Source organism: Penaeus vannamei, chromosome 39 (genome assembly GCF_042767895.1).
Source record: "Penaeus vannamei isolate JL-2024 chromosome 39, ASM4276789v1, whole genome shotgun sequence".
NCBI classification, from domain to species: domain Eukaryota; kingdom Metazoa; phylum Arthropoda; class Malacostraca; order Decapoda; family Penaeidae; genus Penaeus; species Penaeus vannamei.
In genome coordinates this window covers 1,598,601-1,618,600 of record NC_091587.1, presented here as the reverse complement: position 1 = coordinate 1,618,600, position 20,000 = coordinate 1,598,601, and the positions used below count along the sequence as shown (strand labels likewise).

At 53.6% G+C, this 20,000-nt stretch overlaps 2 protein-coding genes across 3 annotated transcripts in view; both read right to left on the bottom strand.

Annotated features, from left to right (window-relative positions):
* The window catches only part of Remo (Remoulade), a 247,876-nt gene that overhangs the window by 64,132 nt on the left and 163,744 nt on the right, over positions 1-20,000 (bottom strand). The gene's annotated exons all lie outside the window — the stretch shown is intronic.
* LOC113807925 (uncharacterized) overlaps positions 8,676-20,000 on the bottom strand; it is a 17,993-nt gene continuing 6,668 nt past the window's right edge. Inside the window, exons 4-7 of the mRNA XM_070116442.1 lie at positions 12,081-12,207; positions 10,071-10,258; positions 9,523-9,952; positions 8,676-8,753 (exon numbers count right to left, since the gene is read on the bottom strand). Of these exons, the coding sequence (XP_069972543.1) occupies positions 8,676-8,753; positions 9,523-9,952; positions 10,071-10,258; positions 12,081-12,207 (823 nt within the window). The remainder of the gene's footprint in view (positions 8,754-9,522; positions 9,953-10,070; positions 10,259-12,080; positions 12,208-20,000) is intronic.

Here is a 20,000-nt window from a genome sequence, read left to right as displayed (position 1 = left end):
GAAAGGAAGAGGCGGGGGAGGGATGATGATGATGATGATGATGATGATGATGATGATGATGATGATGATGATGATGATGATGATGATGATGATGAGGAGGAGGAGGAGGAGGAGGAAGACCTAATGAAAAGAAAGAGAGAGAGAGAGAGAGAGAGAGAGAGAGAGAGAGAGAGAGAGAGAGATAAAGAGAGAGAGAGAGAGAGAGAGTGAGGGGGGGATGAGGGAGAGAGAGACAGACAGACAGAGAGAAAGACACAGACAGAAAGAGAAAGAGACAGACAGAGAGAGAAAGAGGCAGGTAGAGAGAGAGAGACAGACAGACAGACAGACAGAGAGAGAGAGCCGGTGGAGAGAGAGAGGCGTGGCATCCAACCCAACTTGACCTAACACCCGCACGGCCACGTATCTGACCCTCGACCTCGACCTCCCCCGCGACCTCCACCACCGCGACGCCCCCCCCCCCGCCCCCTCGCCCCCCGCCAGCTAATTTAATAAGGGCGGTGTGAAGGAATCTCCCACACAATGATAACGCCTTTCCTCGCCGCTCCGTAGATCTTCGCTGGCCGCCATTATCATCGACCACCCCCTCCCTCCCCTCCTCCTCCCTTCCCTTCTTCTTCCTCCTTATCCCTATCATTCCCTTCCTCCTCCTCCTCCTCCTTTCCCTTCTTCTTCCTCCTTACCCCTGTCATTCCCTTTCTCATCCTTTCCCTTCTTCCTCCTTATCCCCGTCATTCCCTTTCTCCTCCCTTCCCTTCTTCTTCCTCCTTATCCCCAGTCATTCCCTTTCTCCTCCTTTCCCTTCTTCTTCCTCCTCTTCCTCCTTATCCCCGTCATTCCCTTTCTCCTCCTTTCCCTTCTTCTTCCTCCTCTTCCTCCTTATCCCCGTCATTACCTTCCTGTTCCTTTCCTTTCTTCTTCCTCCTCTTCCTCCTTACCCTTGTCATTCCCTTACTCGTACTCGTCCCCTCTTCTCCTATTCTCCTTTTTTCCTACTCATTCTGCTTTTTCTCTCTTCCTCTTGCCCCTCTTCCTCGTCTTTCCCTTCTTCCCCCTTCGTTCTCCACCTCTTTTCTCTGTATCCTCCTGTTCTCCTCTCCTTCTACTCCCTCCCTCCCTCCTCCCCACTCGACCTCACCAGCAGCCCCTCCTCCTCATCCCCGAGACGTGGCTGCTCCTGCCTTGCCTTCCGCACCTAAGCCACCTTAAGACACACCACCCCTTCCTTGGGCCGAGACTCCCCCCCCCCTCCTCCTTTTTACTAAGCAGCAGAGCCGTGCTTAGAAGGGTGGAGGGAGGGGAGAGGAGAGGAGGAGGAGGGAAGAGGGAACGGGAGGAGGGGAGGGGGGGGGGGGGGGGGAGGGAAGGGGGGGGGGAGGGGGGGGGGGGGGGGGAGGGAGGGGAGGAGGAGAGAGGGAGGGGAGGGGAGGGAGGGGAGGAGGAGAGAGGGAGGGGAGGGGAGGGAGGGAGGGAAGGAAGGAGGAAGGGGAGGAGGGAGGGAGGGAGGGGAGGGGAGGAAGGAGAGAGGGAAAGGAGGAAGAAGAGGAGGGAAAGACCAGAGGGAAGTGCACCGGCCAGAGCGAAACAATTTGGGCGCGAGCGAAGCGCGAGGGGAAGCGCCCCACTTTCCCTCTGTGACTTCCGGCCTCGCCTCACCCTCGAGCCAATTTGTCCTCATGATATTGTTTCTGGTCCGGCGTTCGCCCTCGTGCCCCGCCTCGCTCCCGGGAGAGAGGCGCGGCCGGAATTAACGCTCCGTCCTCCTCCTCCTCCTCTTTCCCCCTTCCACCCTGTGGCCAAACCGGAGGAAACATCCGCGGGAGAGGGCGAGGTAAGCGACGCGCGGATCTCTCGGCCGAGCCTTCGAACCTCCTTCCCTCGGCCGGATCAGCTGTTTCCTCCGCCGAGCCGAGCCGAGCCGCCGCCGCCCTCGCCCTCGCGCCGGCCTGGCTAATGAGGCGCGGGGAGGGAGCCCCTTCCGCCCCTCCCTCCGCTGCTCCACGGCCTCTGAAAACCCTTCCTTCTTTCTCCCGTCGCCCCCCCCCTCCGCCACTCCCCCGCCACTCCCCTCTCGCCCCTCACGCCCTCGCGCCGTAGATGTGCTTCCTCGCGCCCTTAGACCCTTAACATCTCTCCGCAGACGAAAAGAAAAATCACAAAACAGGGATGGAAACGGCGCTGACCCTCTCTCGAACCCGCGGCCGAGGGAGACCTTATTTCCCCTACCCTCCCCCTTCCCCGACACTCCTGAACCCCCCACCCCCTTTCCCCCTCCTTCTATCCCTTCTCTCTTTCATCTCTCCCTCCTTCCTTCTATTCCTTCTCTCTTCCAACTCCCCCTCCTCCTATTCCTTCTCTCTTCCAACTCCCCCTCCTCCTATTCCTTCTCTCTTTCAACTCCCCTCCTCCTCCTATTCCTTCACCCTTTCAACACCCCTTCCCCTTCCTCTCCTCCACACCCCTTCCACCCCCCTCCCCTCCCACCCCAGCCGTGACCTAACAAACGCCCCCCTCGGCTGACCCTCGCTGACCGCCCTCCCTCCCCCGGCTCCCCGCTGACCCGATCGCCCAGCCGCTGCCCCTCACAAGCCCCCACACTCTCGCCCGAACGGGAAGAATCGGGTCCTACCGGGAAAAAATAAGGGGAAAATAAGAAAAAATGGGGAAAATAAGGGACAAGGGGGACATAAGGGGAAAATAAGGGACAATAAGGAGGAAATAAGGGACAATAAGGAGGAAATAAGGGACAATAAAGGGGAAATAAGGGACAAGTGGGAAATAAGGGACAATAAGGGGGATATAAGGAACCATAAGGGGGAAAATAAGGGACAAGGGGGAAATAATGGAAAATAAGGGACAATAAGGGGAAAAGGGGAAATATCAGGTCTTACCGTGGGAAAAGGGAAAGATAAGGGGAAAATAAGGGACACGCTGATTACCGAGCGTTTCTCTTCCCTCTCCCTCGGCCCTCTTTCGCCACCGGATCTCATTGACTAACCGCAATTCCCAGTTACGAATTTGGAGTTATTCTCTTGTGGGGATTCCACTTTGTAATTCTTTTTTTTCATTCCTTCCTATCTCCTGTTTTATTTTCTTCCTCCTTAAAACTTTATCTTCTGTTGCGGCAGTTGTTGCTACTTCCTTATCAACCCTCTCCTTGGTTCTCTCTTCTCTTTCCATTCTTCTTCTCCTCCTTCTACCCCTTTCTTCTTCCCCTTTGTTCCCCTCATTCCCTCTCCCTTTCTCCTTTTATAATTTAATAATCCAACACCATCACCTCCTCCTCCTCCTCCTTCTTCTTCTTTCCTCCTCCTCTTCTTCTTCTTTTCCTCTTCTTCTTCTTCTTCTTCTTTATCTTCTGCTTCTTCTTCTTCTTCTTCTTCTTCTTCTTCTTCTTTTCTTTTCTTTCTTTTCCTTTTCCTTTTCTTTTCTTTTTTTGTTTTCTGTTCTTTTCTTTTCTCTTCCTCTTCCTCCTCCTCCACCTACTCCTCCTCCTCCTCCTCCTCCACCTCCTCCTATTCCTCCACCTCCTCCTATTCCTACACCTAATTCTACACCTCCCCTTCCACCGCCACCTCCACCTCCTGCTGATAATTCTCTCCCTCTATTCCTCCTCCTCCAGACATCACCGCCACTGCGTCCCTCTTCCCTCTTTCCGTCAATAATTAGCTGCGGTTCCCCCATCATCTTTCAGGCGGTGATTGGCACACAAATTAGTTGGGCTCGCGGCAGCTGTCCACTCCTCCCCCTCCCCTCTCCTCCCCTGTCCACCCTCCACCCTCCACCCTCCTCCCTTCTCCCCGACCCATCTCAACGTCCCCCACCCCTCCACCCCGACCCATCTCAACCCCCCCACCCACCCCACACCCCATCCCATCTCAACGACCCCCACCCCTCTACCCCGACCCATCTCAACCCCACCCCACCCCATCTCAACGCACCCCCTCCCCTCTACCCCACCCCATCCTCAACGCACCCTCCACCCCACCCTCCACCCCCCACCCTCCCCGCCCCCTCACCCTCACCATCGCTATTTCGAAACCCGTCCGCACTCTCCTCCCCGGCTATGAGGTCCTGTCTGTTTGCCTCTCCCTGGCGGTCCCATCGGTCGACTGGATGACTGACTGGCTGCTCATCCGTCTGTCCGGGAGAGAGAGTGATTGATAGATTGTCTACTTAGGTGGACCTACGAATTTGCATTTCTCTCGGATCTGACAAATGACCGTCTGCTCCCTCTCTCTCTCTCTGTCTGTCTCTGTCTCTGTCTCTGTCTCTCTCCCTCTCTCTCTCTCTCTCTCTCTCTCTCTTTCTCAGTCTCTCTCTCTCTCTCTCTCTCTCTCTCTTTCTCAGTCTCTCTCTCTCTCTCTCTCTCTCTCTTTCTTTCTCTCTTTCTTTCTCTCTCTCTCTCTCTCTCTCTCTCTCTCTCTCTCTCTCTCTCTCTCTCTCTCTCTTTCTCTTTCTCTTTCTCTCTCTCTCTCTCTTCTTTCTTTCTTTCTTTCTTTCTTTCTTTCTTTCTTTCTTTCTTTCTTTCTTTCTTTCTTTCTTTCTTTCTTTCTCTCTCTCTCTCTCTCTCTCTCTCTCTCTCTCTCTCTCTCTCTCCCTCACTCAATCACTCCCCCTTCCCTTTAGATTGTTATTCACTACATATTCGCTTCTCTCTCTCTCTCTCTCTCTCTCTTTCCTTTTCTCTTTCTCCCTTTCTCTTCCTCTCCGTCTCTCTTTCTCCCTCTCCCTCTTTCTCTCTTTCTCCCTCTCCCTCTCTCTTTCTCTCTCCCTCTCTCTCTCTCCCTCTCTCTTCCTCTCCCTCTCCCCCTCTCTCTTTCTCCCACTCTCTCTCCCTCTTTCTCCATCTCTCTTTCTCCCTCTCCCTTCTCCTCCCCTCTTTCTCTTCCACTACCTCGATCACGGATTGCGATTCTCTTCAAATCAAAGGAACGCCCTCTTTATCCTCTTTGCTTCATTAAGCCCTCCCTCCTCCCCCTCTCCGTCTCCATCTCCTTCCTCTCCTTCCATCCTCCATTCCCTCCGTCTGGCTGCGTCTGTGTGTCTGAGTGCTTCCTTGCTTGCTTGCCTGTTTGGCTGTCTGCCTGCCTGCCACTTCGTCTTTCTTTCTTTCTTTCTTTCTTTCTCCTTTCTTTCTTTATCTCTCCCTCTCTCCCTCTCGCTTTCTCTCTCTTCCTCGCTCTTTCTCTCTTTCCCTTTCTCTCTCTTTTTCTTTTTCCCTTTCCCTTTCTCTTTCTCTTTCTCTTTCCCTTTCCCTTTCTCTTTCTCTCTCCCTCTCTCTCGCTTCCCTCCATCTCTGTTATTCCCAAAGAAAATTATGTTTTTATCCCTATCATTACTACTTATGATAACGGCAACAACAACAACACCAACGGCAAAAAAAGAATAATAACAACGACATCAACGCCAAACACACGCGTCCAGGCCTCGAAACGAAAAAAAACAAACTGCTACGCCCCCTCCTCCACCCCGCCCATCCACCTCCCCCCCTCCTTCCCTCCCTCGCGCCGTCGCTCCCTGCCTCTCCTAGCATCCTAACACCTCCGCCCTCGCGCCCTCACCCCCTGCCATTCTCACTCCGCCCTCACGCCCTCACGCCCTCGCGCCGTCCCTCCCTGCCTCTCCTCGCATCCTAACACCTCCGCCCTCGCGCCCTCACCTCCCCTGCCATTCTCACTCCGCCCTCGCGCCCTCCCGCCCTCGCGCCCTCACCTCCCCTGCCATTCCCATTCCGCCCTCACGCCCTCGCGCCCTCACCACCCCCCCCTGCCATTCCCACTCCGCCCTCACGCCCTCGCGCCCTCACCACCCCCTGCCATTCTCACTCCGCCCTCACGCCCTCACCTCACCCCCCCCCCCTGCCATTCTCACGCGTTCTTAATCACTCCCTAATTCCCACACTATCTACCCCTTAACGCGTCCAACTCACGCCACGCACGAGGGATCCGTCAATGACTCCCCTCCGCCGTACACTGCATAATGGTAATGCCGGTTAGATGCGCGTACTTGCACTTACACGTACACACGAGCGCTGTCACTTACACGTACACACGAGCGCTGTCACTTACACGTACACACGAGCGCTGTACACACATAGATATCTGTATGTACTTTCCTTGAGACTACACAAAAAAAAGTTTACGTCAAAAAAAGGAACCAAAAAATACAAACAAACGACAAAAACAACAAACAGTCTGATCCAAAAATAAGAGAAAACCGCCAAACAAGATCCAAAAATCTCCCATACCTCCACAAACAAACAAACAAACAAACGACAAAAACAAAATAAGAGCAAGACGACAGAAGAAAGACACCCGGCCAAAGAAAAAACCTCCCCTACCCCAAGCAACAAAACAAGCGACAAAAAAAGCGAGAGAAAACCACCAACAACCCCTCCTCCCCTCCCCAAGACCCCCTAAGACCCCCCACGCACCCCCCGTCCCCGCGGCCATTGCAAGAGAGAGAGAGAAGGACAACATGACCCACCACCCGGCGATTACGATTACGCAATCCCCATCGACGCCGTGGTCCTTCCGATGAAGATTATCAGATAATCAATCCCGCCTCGTGACATTATTTATTTATTGGTCCTTCCCCGCCTTTCTTCGCCCACACGCACGCACACCGCCGAGATAATTACCAAGATAATTAGGACGCGCCGGGCCCGAATGCGCTATCAACGCTGAACCTGCTTAAGCCAGTGTTATGATTATCTCTGTAACTGCCTTGTCATTATTATTACATTTCTTTTTTTGGGGGGAGGGGAGGGGGAGGGGGGGTGTTTGTGAAGGAAGGGAAGCAGGAAAGAGTAAAATAATGATCTTTGTAATTGTCTCCTCATTCATTTTTTATCTATTTATCTATTTTTTTTTCTTTTTTTTTTGGGGGGGGGAGGGGTTATGAAGGAAGGTGGAGGGAAGCAGGAAAGAAAGAGTAAAATAATGAAGTTTTCACGAACTTCAAAATGAAGCAAGTACAAAGATAGATAGGATGAACACGTCTCTTTTGGCTAGTCGCTGATAAGAGCACTCTAGACATTCGGTTTAGTTACTGATAAGGGCATTCTAGACATCTTATTTAGTTACTGATAAGGGCATTCTAGACATTTAGTCACTGATAAGGGCATTCTAGACATTTAGTCACTGCTAAGGGCATTCTAGACATTTAGTCACTGATAAGGGCATTCTAGACATTGTTACTGATAAAGGTATTCTAGACATTTAGTTACTGATAAGGCAATACAGACATTTAATTTTGTCACTGATAAGGGCATTCTAGACATCTGGTTTAGTTGCTGATAAGGGCATTCTAGACATTTAGTTACATTCTAGACATTTAGTCACTGATAAGGCACTCTAGACACCTCTTTAGCCCACGACAAGAGCGCTCCAGAAACGGACTTAGTCACCGGCGAGAGCATCCTCGAACCGCCGACGCACCAAGTCCCCTCCCTGCCCTCCCTCCCTCCCTCCCTCATACTGTTTACACTGCAATGAACGATGAAGACGCAAGTGTTTCCATTTCGATCGGGGACGCGGGCGGTGCCGGAGAGGAGTGAAGGGCGCCCTTCACGACATGCCCCCCCTCCCCCCCTCCCCCCCGTCTTCCGCTTCCCTCTCCCCATCCTCAAGGGGCCCTCACACAGCTCCCTCCCGCCCGGCCGCTCACTCAACCCGGTCGCCGTTTTTTTTTTTCTCCCTTCGTCCCTATCGCTATCTTTCACGGGTCTTTCGCTGTTATCTCTCGTCGCTATCTTTCACGGGTCTTCCATCTCTCATCGCCATCTTTATCCATTCCCCCTTTCCTTGTTATCTCTCCTCGCCATCTTTATCCTATTCCCCCTTTCCTATAGCCTTCTCTTTCCCTTTTTCCCTTTCCAACCCTCCCGCGCTCCTCCTACGCGAGGTCGCTCCATCACTCCACCACCTTTACTTCCTTCCTCTCCCCTCCCCCTCCCCCTCATTCCCCATGCCCCCTCCCCCCTCATTCCCCATGCCCCCTCCCCTCCCTTTCAGCAAAGCCTCGCCCTGGCCATTCATCATGTTATTCAGAGCATTCATCCCGTGCGGCCACGCGCGCGCCATCAATCTCCCGGCCCACGAAGCCTCGCCCGCTAATTACGTGCCGGCCGACGCAGCCCTTCTGTCTCCTGCGACCAGTGACCAGTGACCTACGACCTGCGACCTGTTAAATACGACCTGTTACCTGCGACCTACGACATGTGACTTGTTACCTACAACCTGCGACTTGTTAGCTACGACCTACGACCTGTTACCTACGACCTGCGACTTCTTGCCTACGACCTACGACCTGCAACCTACAACCTGTTACCTGCTACCTACGACCTGTTACCTACAACCTGCGACTTATTATCTACGACCTGCGACCTACGACCAGTGACCTACGACCTAAGACTTAAGACCTGGCCTCCGCGACCCTCCTCCTTTATCCGACCCCGAATAAGAGCTCGCGATAAAAGGGAAACAAGCGATAATGCGGGAATATATAAATAGAATACCGAGAGAAGAAACTCACAAAATCCTAATCGACGAGATAAACACAGGCAGATTTTCAGATTTCCTTCTGCGCCTCTGTTGCCCTCCCCCCCCCTTCCCCCCACACTCGCTTTCCTCCTGCCTGTCACTCTCGCTGATGACTGCCTCCTGCCTGGCTCATAAATACGCATGACTGTCACCAGTCTGACCCATAAAAATTGATGGCTTGCTGTGGCTCCTGTTTCGATGCCAACCCTGAAGCAAATGAGAAACAAGCAGGGCATTCATTATGGTATATATATATATATATATATATATATATATATATATATATATATATATATATATATATATATATATATATATAAACATAGACAGACAGAGAGAGAGAGAGAGAGAGAGAGAGAGAGAGAAAGCGAGAGAAAGAAAGAAAAAGAAAGAGAGAGAGAAAGAAAAGAGCATACTCGCATTCCCACATCACTCCCACCTTGTTCTCTTCCTGATCTTCCCAAAATAAAAATATCTCCCCTTCGATCGGACCGAAGAAAACGAGAGAATTACACGTCTGTCCCATTTTCTTCGATTCGTTTCCCTCGCCGCCGCACTGCTGCTCATGGCGGAACGAAGACAAAACAAGGAAAGAATATGAATAAAATAAATAAATCAATCAATCAATAAATAAAATAAAATAAAACCGTATGGGAAAAAAAACTAATGAATGAATGCGGTGTGAATCCTAATGTCAATGCTGCTTATAATGAAGATAATAATGATATTGACGATAAAAAAAATAACAATATCTGTCAAGCTGTCATAAATAACACATCATAACAGCAACAATAAGACTAATAAAAATAACATCAACAACAACAAAAAACAACAACACCAATGTACTAAACACAAACAGACAACAAAAACGACAACAATAATCCCCCCCAAATAAAACTTCGGAAGCCCCGAATCCGACAAAAAACGAGAGCGGCCGAAGGAGAGAGCGGCGGGCGAGGCGAGAGAGCGGCGTCACATCCCCGCGCCGCCTCCTATATATGTAAATGTTGGCCCCGCTGAGTAATAACGTTGTCTTGGAGGGCGGGGGCGGAGGTGTCCTCGAGGCCTGGGGCTGGAGGGGCGTCTGGGCGGGCTGCGGGAGGACAGGAGGGGTGTCTTCGAGGCCAGGGGCTGGAGGGGCGTTTGGGAGGACAGGAGGGGCGTCTGGGAGGACAGGAGGGGCGTCTGGGAGGACAGGAGGGGCGTCTAGGAGTAATGGAGGGGCGTTTGGCCTGGCTACGGGGTTCTGAGAGGACAGGAGGGGTGTCTTCGAGGTCAGGGGCTGGAGGGGTGTCTGGGCGGGCTGCGGGGTTCTGGGAGGCCTAGAGGAGTGTCTGGGAGGACAGGAGGGGTGTCTGGGAGGACAGGAGGGCCGTCTGGGAGGACAGAAGGGGTGATTGGGCGGGCTACGGGAGGACAGGAGGGGTGTCTAGGAGTATTGGAGGGGCGTTTGGGCGGGCTACGGGGTTCTGAGAGGACAGGGGGGGTGTCTGGGAGGACAGGAGGGGTGTCTGGGCGGAATACGTGGTTCTGGGAGGACAGGAGGGGTGATTAGGCTGGCTACGGGAGGACAGAAGGGGCGTCTCGGAGGACTGGAAAGGTGTCTGGGAGGACAGGAGGGGCGTCTGGGAGGACAGGACAGGAGGGGCGTCTCGGAGGACTGGAAGGGTGTCTGGGAGGACAGGAGGGGCGTTTGGCCGGACTACGGGGTTCTGATAGGACCGGAGGGGTGTCTAGGAGTACTGAGGAGTGCCCGGGAGGTCTGGGAGGATCGGAGGGGTGTCTGTGAGGAATGGAGGAGTCTCTGGGTGGGATCTAGAGGTGGGTATTGGTGGAAGTCTCTCCGGACTCGAGGACGGGGGGGACTCGTTAGACTCTACAGGGGGCTGACTCGGATGACTGCAGGCGTGAGTTGGGCTCTGCTGGGGACTAACTGGAAGGGTGTCTGGGTGGGATCTACTGAGAGAGAGAGAGAGAGAGAGAGAGAGAGAGAGAGAGAGAGAGAGAGAGAGAGAGAGAGAGAGAGAGAGAGAGAGAGAGAGAGAGAGAGAGAGAAGGACAGAGAGAAAGAAAGAAAGAAAGAAAGAAAGAAAGAAAGAAAGAAAGAATTAAAGAAAGACAAAGACAAAGAAAGAGACAGAAACAGAAACAGAAAGAGAGAGAGAGAGGGAACGCGAGGTATTTCCAGACACCGCCGAGGAGAAAGGCTGTCATCCTGTCAGCCTCCTCGCCTGCCTCCTTGAAGGGGCACGTCCGCATGTGTCACTCGCGGGAAAATAATAACGAGGAATTGGAAAACCTCTTGTTCTGGGCGGCGCTCTTTGGTCCCGGGGAGAAGGAGAGGAGAGAGGAATGGAGGGAATGGGAAGAAAAGGAGGAGAGAGGAGGGAATGGGGAAGAATGGAGGAGAAAGGAATGGAGGGAATGGGGAAGAATGGAGGAAAGAGGGGCGAAGGGGATGGTAAGGACAGGAGGAAAGAGGAGCGAAGGGAATGGGAAAGAATGGAGGAGAGAGGAGCGAAGGGGATGGGAAAGGATGAAGGATAGAAGAGCGAAGGGAATGGGAAGGACAGGAGGAGAGTGGGAGGTGACGGAGAGAAAAAGAAGAAAGGGAGAGCAAGGGGGAGGTGGGAAGAAGGAAAGAGAGAAAGACGAAATATACAGCAAAAGAGTGGAGAGGGAGGAGGAAGAGAGGAAAAATGGGGAAGGGGAAGGGGAGGGAGGAGGGAAGGAGGGGGAAAGACGAGGGATGGAAGGAGGAGAGGCATAAGGAGAGAGGGGAGGGGAAAAGACGAGGGAGGGAGGGACAAGGAGAAGGGGCAGAAGAGCGAGAGAAGGAGTAGGAGGGAGAAAGGAAGAAGGGGAGAAGGAGGAAGGGGAGAAGGAGGGGAAGGGAGGGAGAGAGGTAGAGAGGTAGAGAGGGAGAGAGAGAGAGAGAGAGAGAGAGAGAGAGAGAGAGAGAGAGAGAGAGAGAGAGAGAGAGAGAGAGAGAGAGAGAGAGAGAGAGAGAGAGAGAGAGAGAGAGAGAGAGAGAGAGAGAGAGAGAGAGAGATAGAGAGAGGGAGAGGGAGAGAAAGATAAATAGAGAGAGAGGGAGGGAGGGAGGGAGGGAGAGAGAGAGAGAGAGCGAGAGAGAGAGAGAGAGAGAGAGAGAGAGAGAGAGAGAGAGAGAGAGAGAGAGAGAGAGAGGGAGAGGGAGAGGGAGAGGGAGAGGGAGAGGGAGGGAGGGAGAGAGAGAGAGAAAGAGAGAGAAAGAGAAAGAGAAAGAGACAGAGACAGAGACAGAGAAAGAGAAAGAGAAAGAGAAAGAGAAAGAGAAAGAGAGAAAGAGAGAAGACATCCCACACACCCCGCAGCACCCAATGACCCTCCAAGCTAAACCATTCCCTCTGCCTGCGTAGGAGCTCGAGGCCGAGGCAGCGGTTCGACCAGCCAAATTAGCGGCGTGGGAATGACACGCATAATTAGCCCACAAGGGCCGGCGTGATGCTCGATGCACGCAAATGATCAATAGCCCCCACCCCCCCGGCCTACCCCCGCCTCGCAGAAGCACCAGCCAGCGCTCCCCACTCCAGGACCGACTGAACTTCCTTCTAGGATTCCTTGAGCTAGGGTCACGCTAGTCTCCTCTGTCCTGGGATCCTTAGACAGCCAGGTCAAGCTAGAGTCACACTAGACTTCTCTGTCCGGAGATCCCTAGACAACCTCGCCGAAGCCAGGTCAAGCTAGGGTCAAACTAGACTTCTCTATCCGGAGATCCCTAGCCAACCTCGCCGAAGCCAGGTCAAGCTGGGGTCACACTAGTCTCCTCTGTCCTGGGATCCTTAGACAGCCTCGTCGAAGCCAGGTCAAGCTGGGGTCACACTAGTCTCCTCTGTCCTGGGATCCTTAGACATCCTCGCCGAAGCCAGGTCAAGCTAGGGTCAAACTAGACTTCTCTGTCCGGAGATCCCTAGACAGCCTCGTCGAAGCCAGGTCAAGCTGGGGTCACGCTAGTCTTCTCTATTCTGGGATCCCTAGACAGCCTCGCCGAAGCCAGGTCAAGCTAGGGTCAAACTAGACTTCTCTATCCGGAGATCCCTAGCCAACCTCACCGAAGCCAGGTCAAGCTAGGGTCAAACTAGACTTCTCTGTCCGGAGATCCCTAGCCAACCTCACCGAAGCCAGGTCAAGCAAGGGTCACACTAGTCTCCTCTGTCAAGGGATCCTCAGACAGCTAAGATCCCAAGACAGCCACGCCAGAAATCTAACCAGCTAAGGCTTTTGATTCGTCAGCTGACCTGACTTGAGCGAGACTGTCTGTCTCTTTGGATCCCAGGACAGAGAAGACTAATCTGACCTTAGCTTGGAGTCGAAATCGGTATTTATTTCGACACTGCTCCTTACGCCTCGCCATGGGTCGCCATTACACGGCCATTACACGCACGCTGTCGGGAGCTTCAGAATTCACTGCTGCCTCTACGAAATATCCGGTATAAAGAAAAGGGAAGATGGGGCGTGATTCCCTGATCGATCTATTAGACATAATGCGCAATATACCTTTTTTTATAAACTAATGATAAGACCAGGCACTTTGATAAGGTTACTTCCAAAAAAATGATTTGTTAAGCATGTGCAAAAATAAAGTGTCAAGATAATCGGCTGAGACTAATGCAGTCTACTACAAATAAAAGAGGAAATGGAGCTCCAGTGACACGACAGTCATAATGAGAGAAACGTGACCCCCCCCTTTCCCTCTCTCTCTGTCTATCTGTCTGTCTATCTGTCTGTCTCTCTATTTCACTTTTCCATCTCTATTCCACCCTCTTTTCTGACACACATCTACCCCTCCCTTAAATTCTCCCTTTTCCCTTTTTCACTTCGTACCTCCATTCCCTTCTTTGGCGTCGTTCACCCCCCTACTTTCCCCCTCCCCCCTCCCTCTTCTTTCCTTTATTTCAGACATATATGTTCTTTTGGAGACTATATATGAATGTATGTATGTGAATATATGCACGCGCGCACACACACACACACACACACACACACACACACACACACACACACACACACACACACACACACACACACACACACACACACACACACACACACACACACACACACACACACACACACACACACACACACACAGGCGCGCATACCTGCCGCCGGGGAGGGCGTCCCCGCGGCGAAATCAAGCCATCAGGGCGACGACGCACCGGCGAACGTGTGGTTTGCGATCGTAAAACACGAGGGCGATTTGTCCCGCCGCGAATTTGCGCCGCGAACGCCGTGTTGCGGGCCCGGCTAGTCCGATGATGACACGAGCGGCCGCGGGGGGGCGCAATCAGGCCGAACGCGTAAACACTTCCTCGCGGCGCTGCGGATCTTTATCCCCCGCGGTCACGCCCCGGCCGGCCTCGAGACGGCCTTGAGCGACCTCGCCAGCGCCATTCCCGAACGACCGCGCGGTCACGCCCCCGAGGATTTGCGTGCGGAGGAAGCTCACGGGAGAGCCGCGCGAGCACACGCACGGGGGGCTGCGGGCGGCCGGCTGCGTCGACGCCGCCGATGGCCGGCGAAAACCCCGCTCCTTTATGGGGTTTCCTTTCGCCTTCATTCGCTCTCGCTTGATGATTTTCGCTTTTCCTTTTTTCTAGGGTTTTTTCTATTTTATTTTTCTATCTTATTCTATTATTTCCTTTTTTATAGTTTTTTTTCTATTTTATTTTATCATTTTAGTTTTTTCTCCTTTATGGGGTTTCCTTTCGCCTTCATTCGCTCTCGCTTGGTGATTTTCGCTTTCCTTTTTTCTAGGGTTTTGCCCTTATTTGGAGCACGCTTCACGCTACATTTTTTCTATTGATCTACTTCTGCATTCATCTCTATACCTGTCGTAACATTTCTTTTCTCTATTCCTCCGATCCCATATCTTTGAACTGCCGCAGTGTATTAAAACATAATTAGCAGCAACCGCAACAACAACAACAACATTATCAGCAACAACAACAACAATAATAACAACAGCAACAACAACAAGAAAATAACGACACAGTAGGCTATCCCGCTGTCATTTTCCTCCCGGATTCTTCCCCAAACCGAATTTCGTCTGCAATCTGAATTGTATTTCGTCTCCCTTTCCCTCCTCCTCCTCCTCCTCCCTCGCCTCGCCTCCTCCTCCTCCTCCTTCTCCTTCTCCTTCTCCTTCTCCTTCTCCTTCTCCTTCTCCTTCTCCTTCTCCTTCTCCTTCTCCTTCTCCTTCTCTTCCTCCTCCTCCTCCTCCTTCTTTTTTTTTTTTTTTTTTTTTTTTTTTTTCTTCTTCTTCTTCTTCTTCTTCTTCTTCTTCTTCTTCTTCTTCTTCTTCTTCTTCTTCTTCTTCTTCTTCTTCTTCTTCTTCTTCTTCTTCTTCTCCTCCTCCTCCTCCTCCTCCTCCTCCTCCTCCTCCTCTACCTCCTCCTTCTTCTCCTCCTTCTCCTTCTCCTCCTCCTCCTCCTCCCCCTCCTCCTCCTCCTCCTTCTCCTTCTCCTTCTCCTTCTCCTTCTCCTTCTCCTCCTCCTCCTCCTTCTCCTCCTCCTTCTCCTCCTCCTTCTCCTCCTCCTTCTCCTCCTCCTTCTCCTTCTCCTTCTCCTTCTCCTTCTCCTTCTCCTTCTCCTTCTCCTTCTCCTTCTCCTTCTCCTTCTCCTTCTCCTCCTCCTCCTCCTGTCCTCGCCCCGTCGGAGTCTGTCGGTGAACGCCAGGATGGAGTCCTATGGGATGGGCTGATCCGGACACGAGGGGGAGGGGAAGGGGAGGGGGAAGGGGTGGGGGGTGGGGGCCAATGGGATGGGCTGATCCGGACACGAGGGGGAGGGGAAGGGGAGGGGGAAGGGGTGGGGGCTGGAGTCCTATGGGATGGGCTGATCCGGACACGAGGGGAGGGGGGGGGGTAGGCCGAGAGAAGGGGAAAATGACACAAGCAGGAGTTGGGACGTAGATAAGCACCATAGACTGTCTGTGTCTGTCTGTCTGTGCTATCATACACAAACAAACACACACACACATGCAATATATATATACACACACACACTGCCATACACAATACCCCCTACCCTACAAACCCCATTCATACACACTCATATACACAGCCCCTCCCCATCACACAAACACCCCCTACACACACACACACACACACAGACAGACACACACACACACACACACAGCGAAGCACGCGAGCGGCCCGGCCTCCTTAAAGGGGGCTCCTCGGCAGGTTCGTCATCCCAGGAATCCTCGCCACAAATTTCCTCCAACCCCCTCCACCCCATCCAGCCCCTCCACCCCCACCCCCACTACCTCCACTCCCTCGCCCCACCACCTCCACCCCACCCCCACTACCTTCACCCCCTCCCCCACCCCTCGTTCCAGCCCCTACACCACCACCCCCACTACCTCCACTCCCTCCCCCACCCCCTACACCTCCCCCACCCCCACTACCTCCACTCCCTCCCCCACCCGTCGTCCCACCACCTCCACCCCTACTACCTCCACTCCCTCCCCCACCCCTCGTTCCATCCCCTCCCCCACCACCTCCCCCACGCCCACGCCCGCCCCTCGTCGAGATATATATATATGAGCCGCTGGCAGCATCAAAGCCCCTCCGCACGCCCGTCTCGGATGGGAAATATGGTAATGCCAGAACAATCTGCAGATCATCAAAGTCAGGGAGGAGGACGAGGGAGGTGGGGGGGAGGGGGGGAGGAAGAGAAAGGAGTGGGGAAGGGGGAGGGAAAAGTGAGGAGCGGGGGGGGGGGAGGAGGAGGAGGAGGAGGAAGGAAGAGGGAGGGGGAGTGGGAAGGAGGAAGAAAGAGAAAGAAATGAAGAAGGGGTGAGGAGGGAGGAAAAAGGAAGAGAAAGAAATGAGGAAGAGGGAGGGGAGGGGGAAAGAGGAAGGAAGAGAGGAGGGGGAAAGGGGAAGGAGAAGAAAGGAGGAAATGAGGAAGGGGGGAAGGAGGACGAAAGAGAACGCAGTGGGGAAGCAAGGTAAAGGGGGAAGGGGTAAGGATGAAGGGAGGGAGTGGGGAAGAGACGACAGGGCGGAAGAAGTAAGAAAGAGAAAGTGGGGAAGCGAAGGAAGGGGGAAGGAGGAAGAGAAAAGAGAAAGTAGGGAAGGGAAGGAGGGGGAAACAGGAGTAAGCGAGGAAAAGAGGGAATGGAGGAGGGGAAGGAAGAAGAAAGACAGAAGAGTAAGTTCGAAGGGAAGGAAAGAAGGGGGAGAAGGGGAAAAAATGGGTAAGGAACTTGGGACAGAAAAGGCGGAGGGAGAAAGGAGAAAATGAAGTAAAGAGGGGATAGAAAGGAGAAAGAGGGGGAAGAGAGAGAATGAAGCAAAGAGGGAACAATAATATGAACGAAAAGAACAACAACGAAGACGGGAAAATACGGAGAAAGGAGAAAGAGGGGATAAGGACGGGGGAAGAAGAGGGAAAAGAGAGAGGAAGGAGAGGGGGGGGACGACCTCGAGACGACCTCATCTCGCTTTACAACACAGACACGAAGCTCCCCCGCCCTCTCGTTCCGCAGACGTCACTTCCTCGCCCCTGAACTTCCAGAAAAGGATCGATCCTCATTTTTCTCATCTGTCTATATAGGCCTCTCCTATGCGGTCCTCTCCAGTTAATAATAATAATTAGGGATTAGCGATTTTCCCCATCTGTCTATATAGGCCTCTCCTATGCGGTCCTCTCCAGCTAATAATAATAATTAGAATTCGCGACGTATGAGGTTGCCCCTCTCAATTCTCAACTCACTCACTCACCTACTCTCTTCCCAATATCCCTCTCTCTTCACCCACCCCCTTCTCCCTTCCCTTTCCCTCTCCATCTCCCTTCCCTTTCCCTCTCCATCTCCCTTCCCTTTCCCTCTCCATCTCCCTTCCCTTTCCCTCTCCATCTCCCTTCCCTTTTCCTCTCTCCGCTGTCCTCTTCTCCCTCACCTCCGCTCTCCCCCTTCTCCCACCTTCCTTCCTCTCAATACCACCTTCCTTCAATGCCACCCTCCAGCCCGGAAGAAAAATCCCCTTTGTTGACACACACGCACGAACATCGGCGTCTGCGGGAAAGTAAGCGTGGGAAGGAAAATCGGATAACGAGTGCGAGTGGAGGAAGGGTGGGCGAGTGGAGGGAGGGTGGGCGAGAGTGGAGGGAGGATGGGCGAGTGGTAGGAGGGTGGGCGAGAGTGGAAGGAGGGTGGGCGAGTAGTGGGAGGGTGGGCGAGAGTGGAGGGAGGGTGGGCGAGAGTGGAAGGAGGGTGGGCGAGTGGTGGGAGGGTGGGCGAGTTGCCTTCAGGAGGGCTGCGTGCGCCATCAGCTGTCGCCTCCGGGTGGCTGCTGAAAACGTCTGTGGGAGGCGCACGGGAGGAGGGGGGAGAGGCAAATGGGAGCTATAAATCTGGGAGAACTGACGAAGGAAGGAGGAGGTGGGAAAAGTGAATGGAAAAATCATGAAAAAAACAACAATAGCTCCATCAAAAATATACAGGTCTATAACTCGATCAAAAATAAACAGGTCTATAACTCGATCAAAAATAAACAGTCAGGTCTTAGACTGAATACACTCCTTTCCCCTCCAGAACTTTGCGTGTTTCTCCGGACAGGATTCGCTAACGACGACCATCTCTTCTCTGACGGCCCGCGATTCTCGCTTCGAGACCTCCAGCCCATTGTTTTGCATCCTCCACCACGACGCGAACCGCCCACCACCCGCCCACGTGGCAGGAAACACCGAGAGGAACACTAATGGCGCAACATAACCCTCTCCCCCCCTCCCCCCACCCGCCCACGTGGCAGGAAACACCGAGAGGAACACTAGTGGCGCAACATAACCCCCTCCCCCCCTCGCCCCACCCGCCCACGTGGCAGGAAACACCGAGAGGAACACCACTGGCGCAACATAACCGCCTCCCCCCCTCCCCCACCCTCGCCCGTTCATCATGGGCGTGACAGCCGAGGACACCAACAGTTTCGCAACAAGAACTATACATCTTGGCCGTTCGCGTGACCTCCTGACAGCGGCTCGGACACGGAGAGGCTGGCCAAAGAGTAGCCCAAAACCCCTGAACCGAACCCCCAAACCCCCTGAACCGAACCCCCGCCCCCCCCACGATTACATCTGCTCCTGAGGCCACCGCGCGACGGCATTGCCAGGCGACGGAAATGTGGCCCAAGAAGCGGAGGGAAAATGTGGGGCGAGATATGGCCATTATGGTAATCACAGGGGGAGGGAGCGGAGGAGGAGGAGAAGGATGTTGATGGTGATGATGATGATGATGATGATGGTGACGATAACGATGATGATGGTGACGATAACGATGATGATGATGATGATGATGATGATGGTGACGACGACGATAATGACGATAATGACAATAATGATGACAATAATGATGATGATAATGGTGATGATTATGATAACGATAATGACGATATCGATGATGAAGATGAAGAGAAGGCTCAGAATAAGAACGAAAAAACAGATAAAGAAGAAGAAGAAGGCTAACGAAGACAAAAACAAAAACAAACAAAAAAAAAAAACTCTACACCCCTTCCCCCGAACCAACACGAGAGCAAGACGCAGCGAAGCCATCGAGCAAGCATCCCACCCCCTCCCTCACCCCACCCCACCCAACCCTCACCCCACGCACCCTCCCCTCTCTCGTCCCCCCGCCCCGCCTCCCCCCTCCTGCAACAAATTCGTTACCGGGGAGACTGCGCCCTTGTTCCAGGAGCCTCGATTCGGGCTGACAGGACGGACGCCCAGCCGCCGTCGCCGCCGCCGCTCGCCCCGGCCGGAAGGCGGAGGGGCACCTGCAGAATGGCGCTATCTTGAGGAGGGGGAGGAGGAAGGTGGGAGGGGGGAGGGGAAGGGGAAGGGGAGAAAGAGGGGGAGGAGGAGAATGAGGAGGAGGAGGGAGGGAGGTGGAAGGGGGAGGGAGGAAAAGGAGGAGGGGGAAGAGGGGAGAAGGACAGACTGAGGAGGACGAAGAAGAGGAGGAGGGAGGGAGGAAGAGGAGGAGAGGGAGGGAGGAAGAGGAGGAGAGGGAGGGAGGAAGAGGAGGAGAGGGAGGGAGGAAGAGGAGGAGAGGGAGGGAGGAAGAGGAGAAGAGGGGAGAGGCGGGGGGACGGGGAGGAAGATTGCATAATGGTGCTATCTTGAGGAGGGGGAGAGGGGGAAAAGACAGACTGAGGAGGAGGAAGAAGAGGAGGAGGAGGGAGGGAGGAAGAGGAGGAGAGGGGAGAGGGGGGGACGGGAGGAAGATTGCATAATGGTGCTATCTTGAGGAGGGGGGAGAGGAAGGTGGGAGGGGGGAGGGGAAGGGGAAGGGAAGGGGAGAAAGATGAGGGGGAGGAGAATGAGGAGGAGGAGGGAGGGAGGTGGAAGGGGGAGGGAGGAAGAGGAGGAGGGGGAAGAGGGGGAGAAGGACAGACTGAGGAGGAGGAAG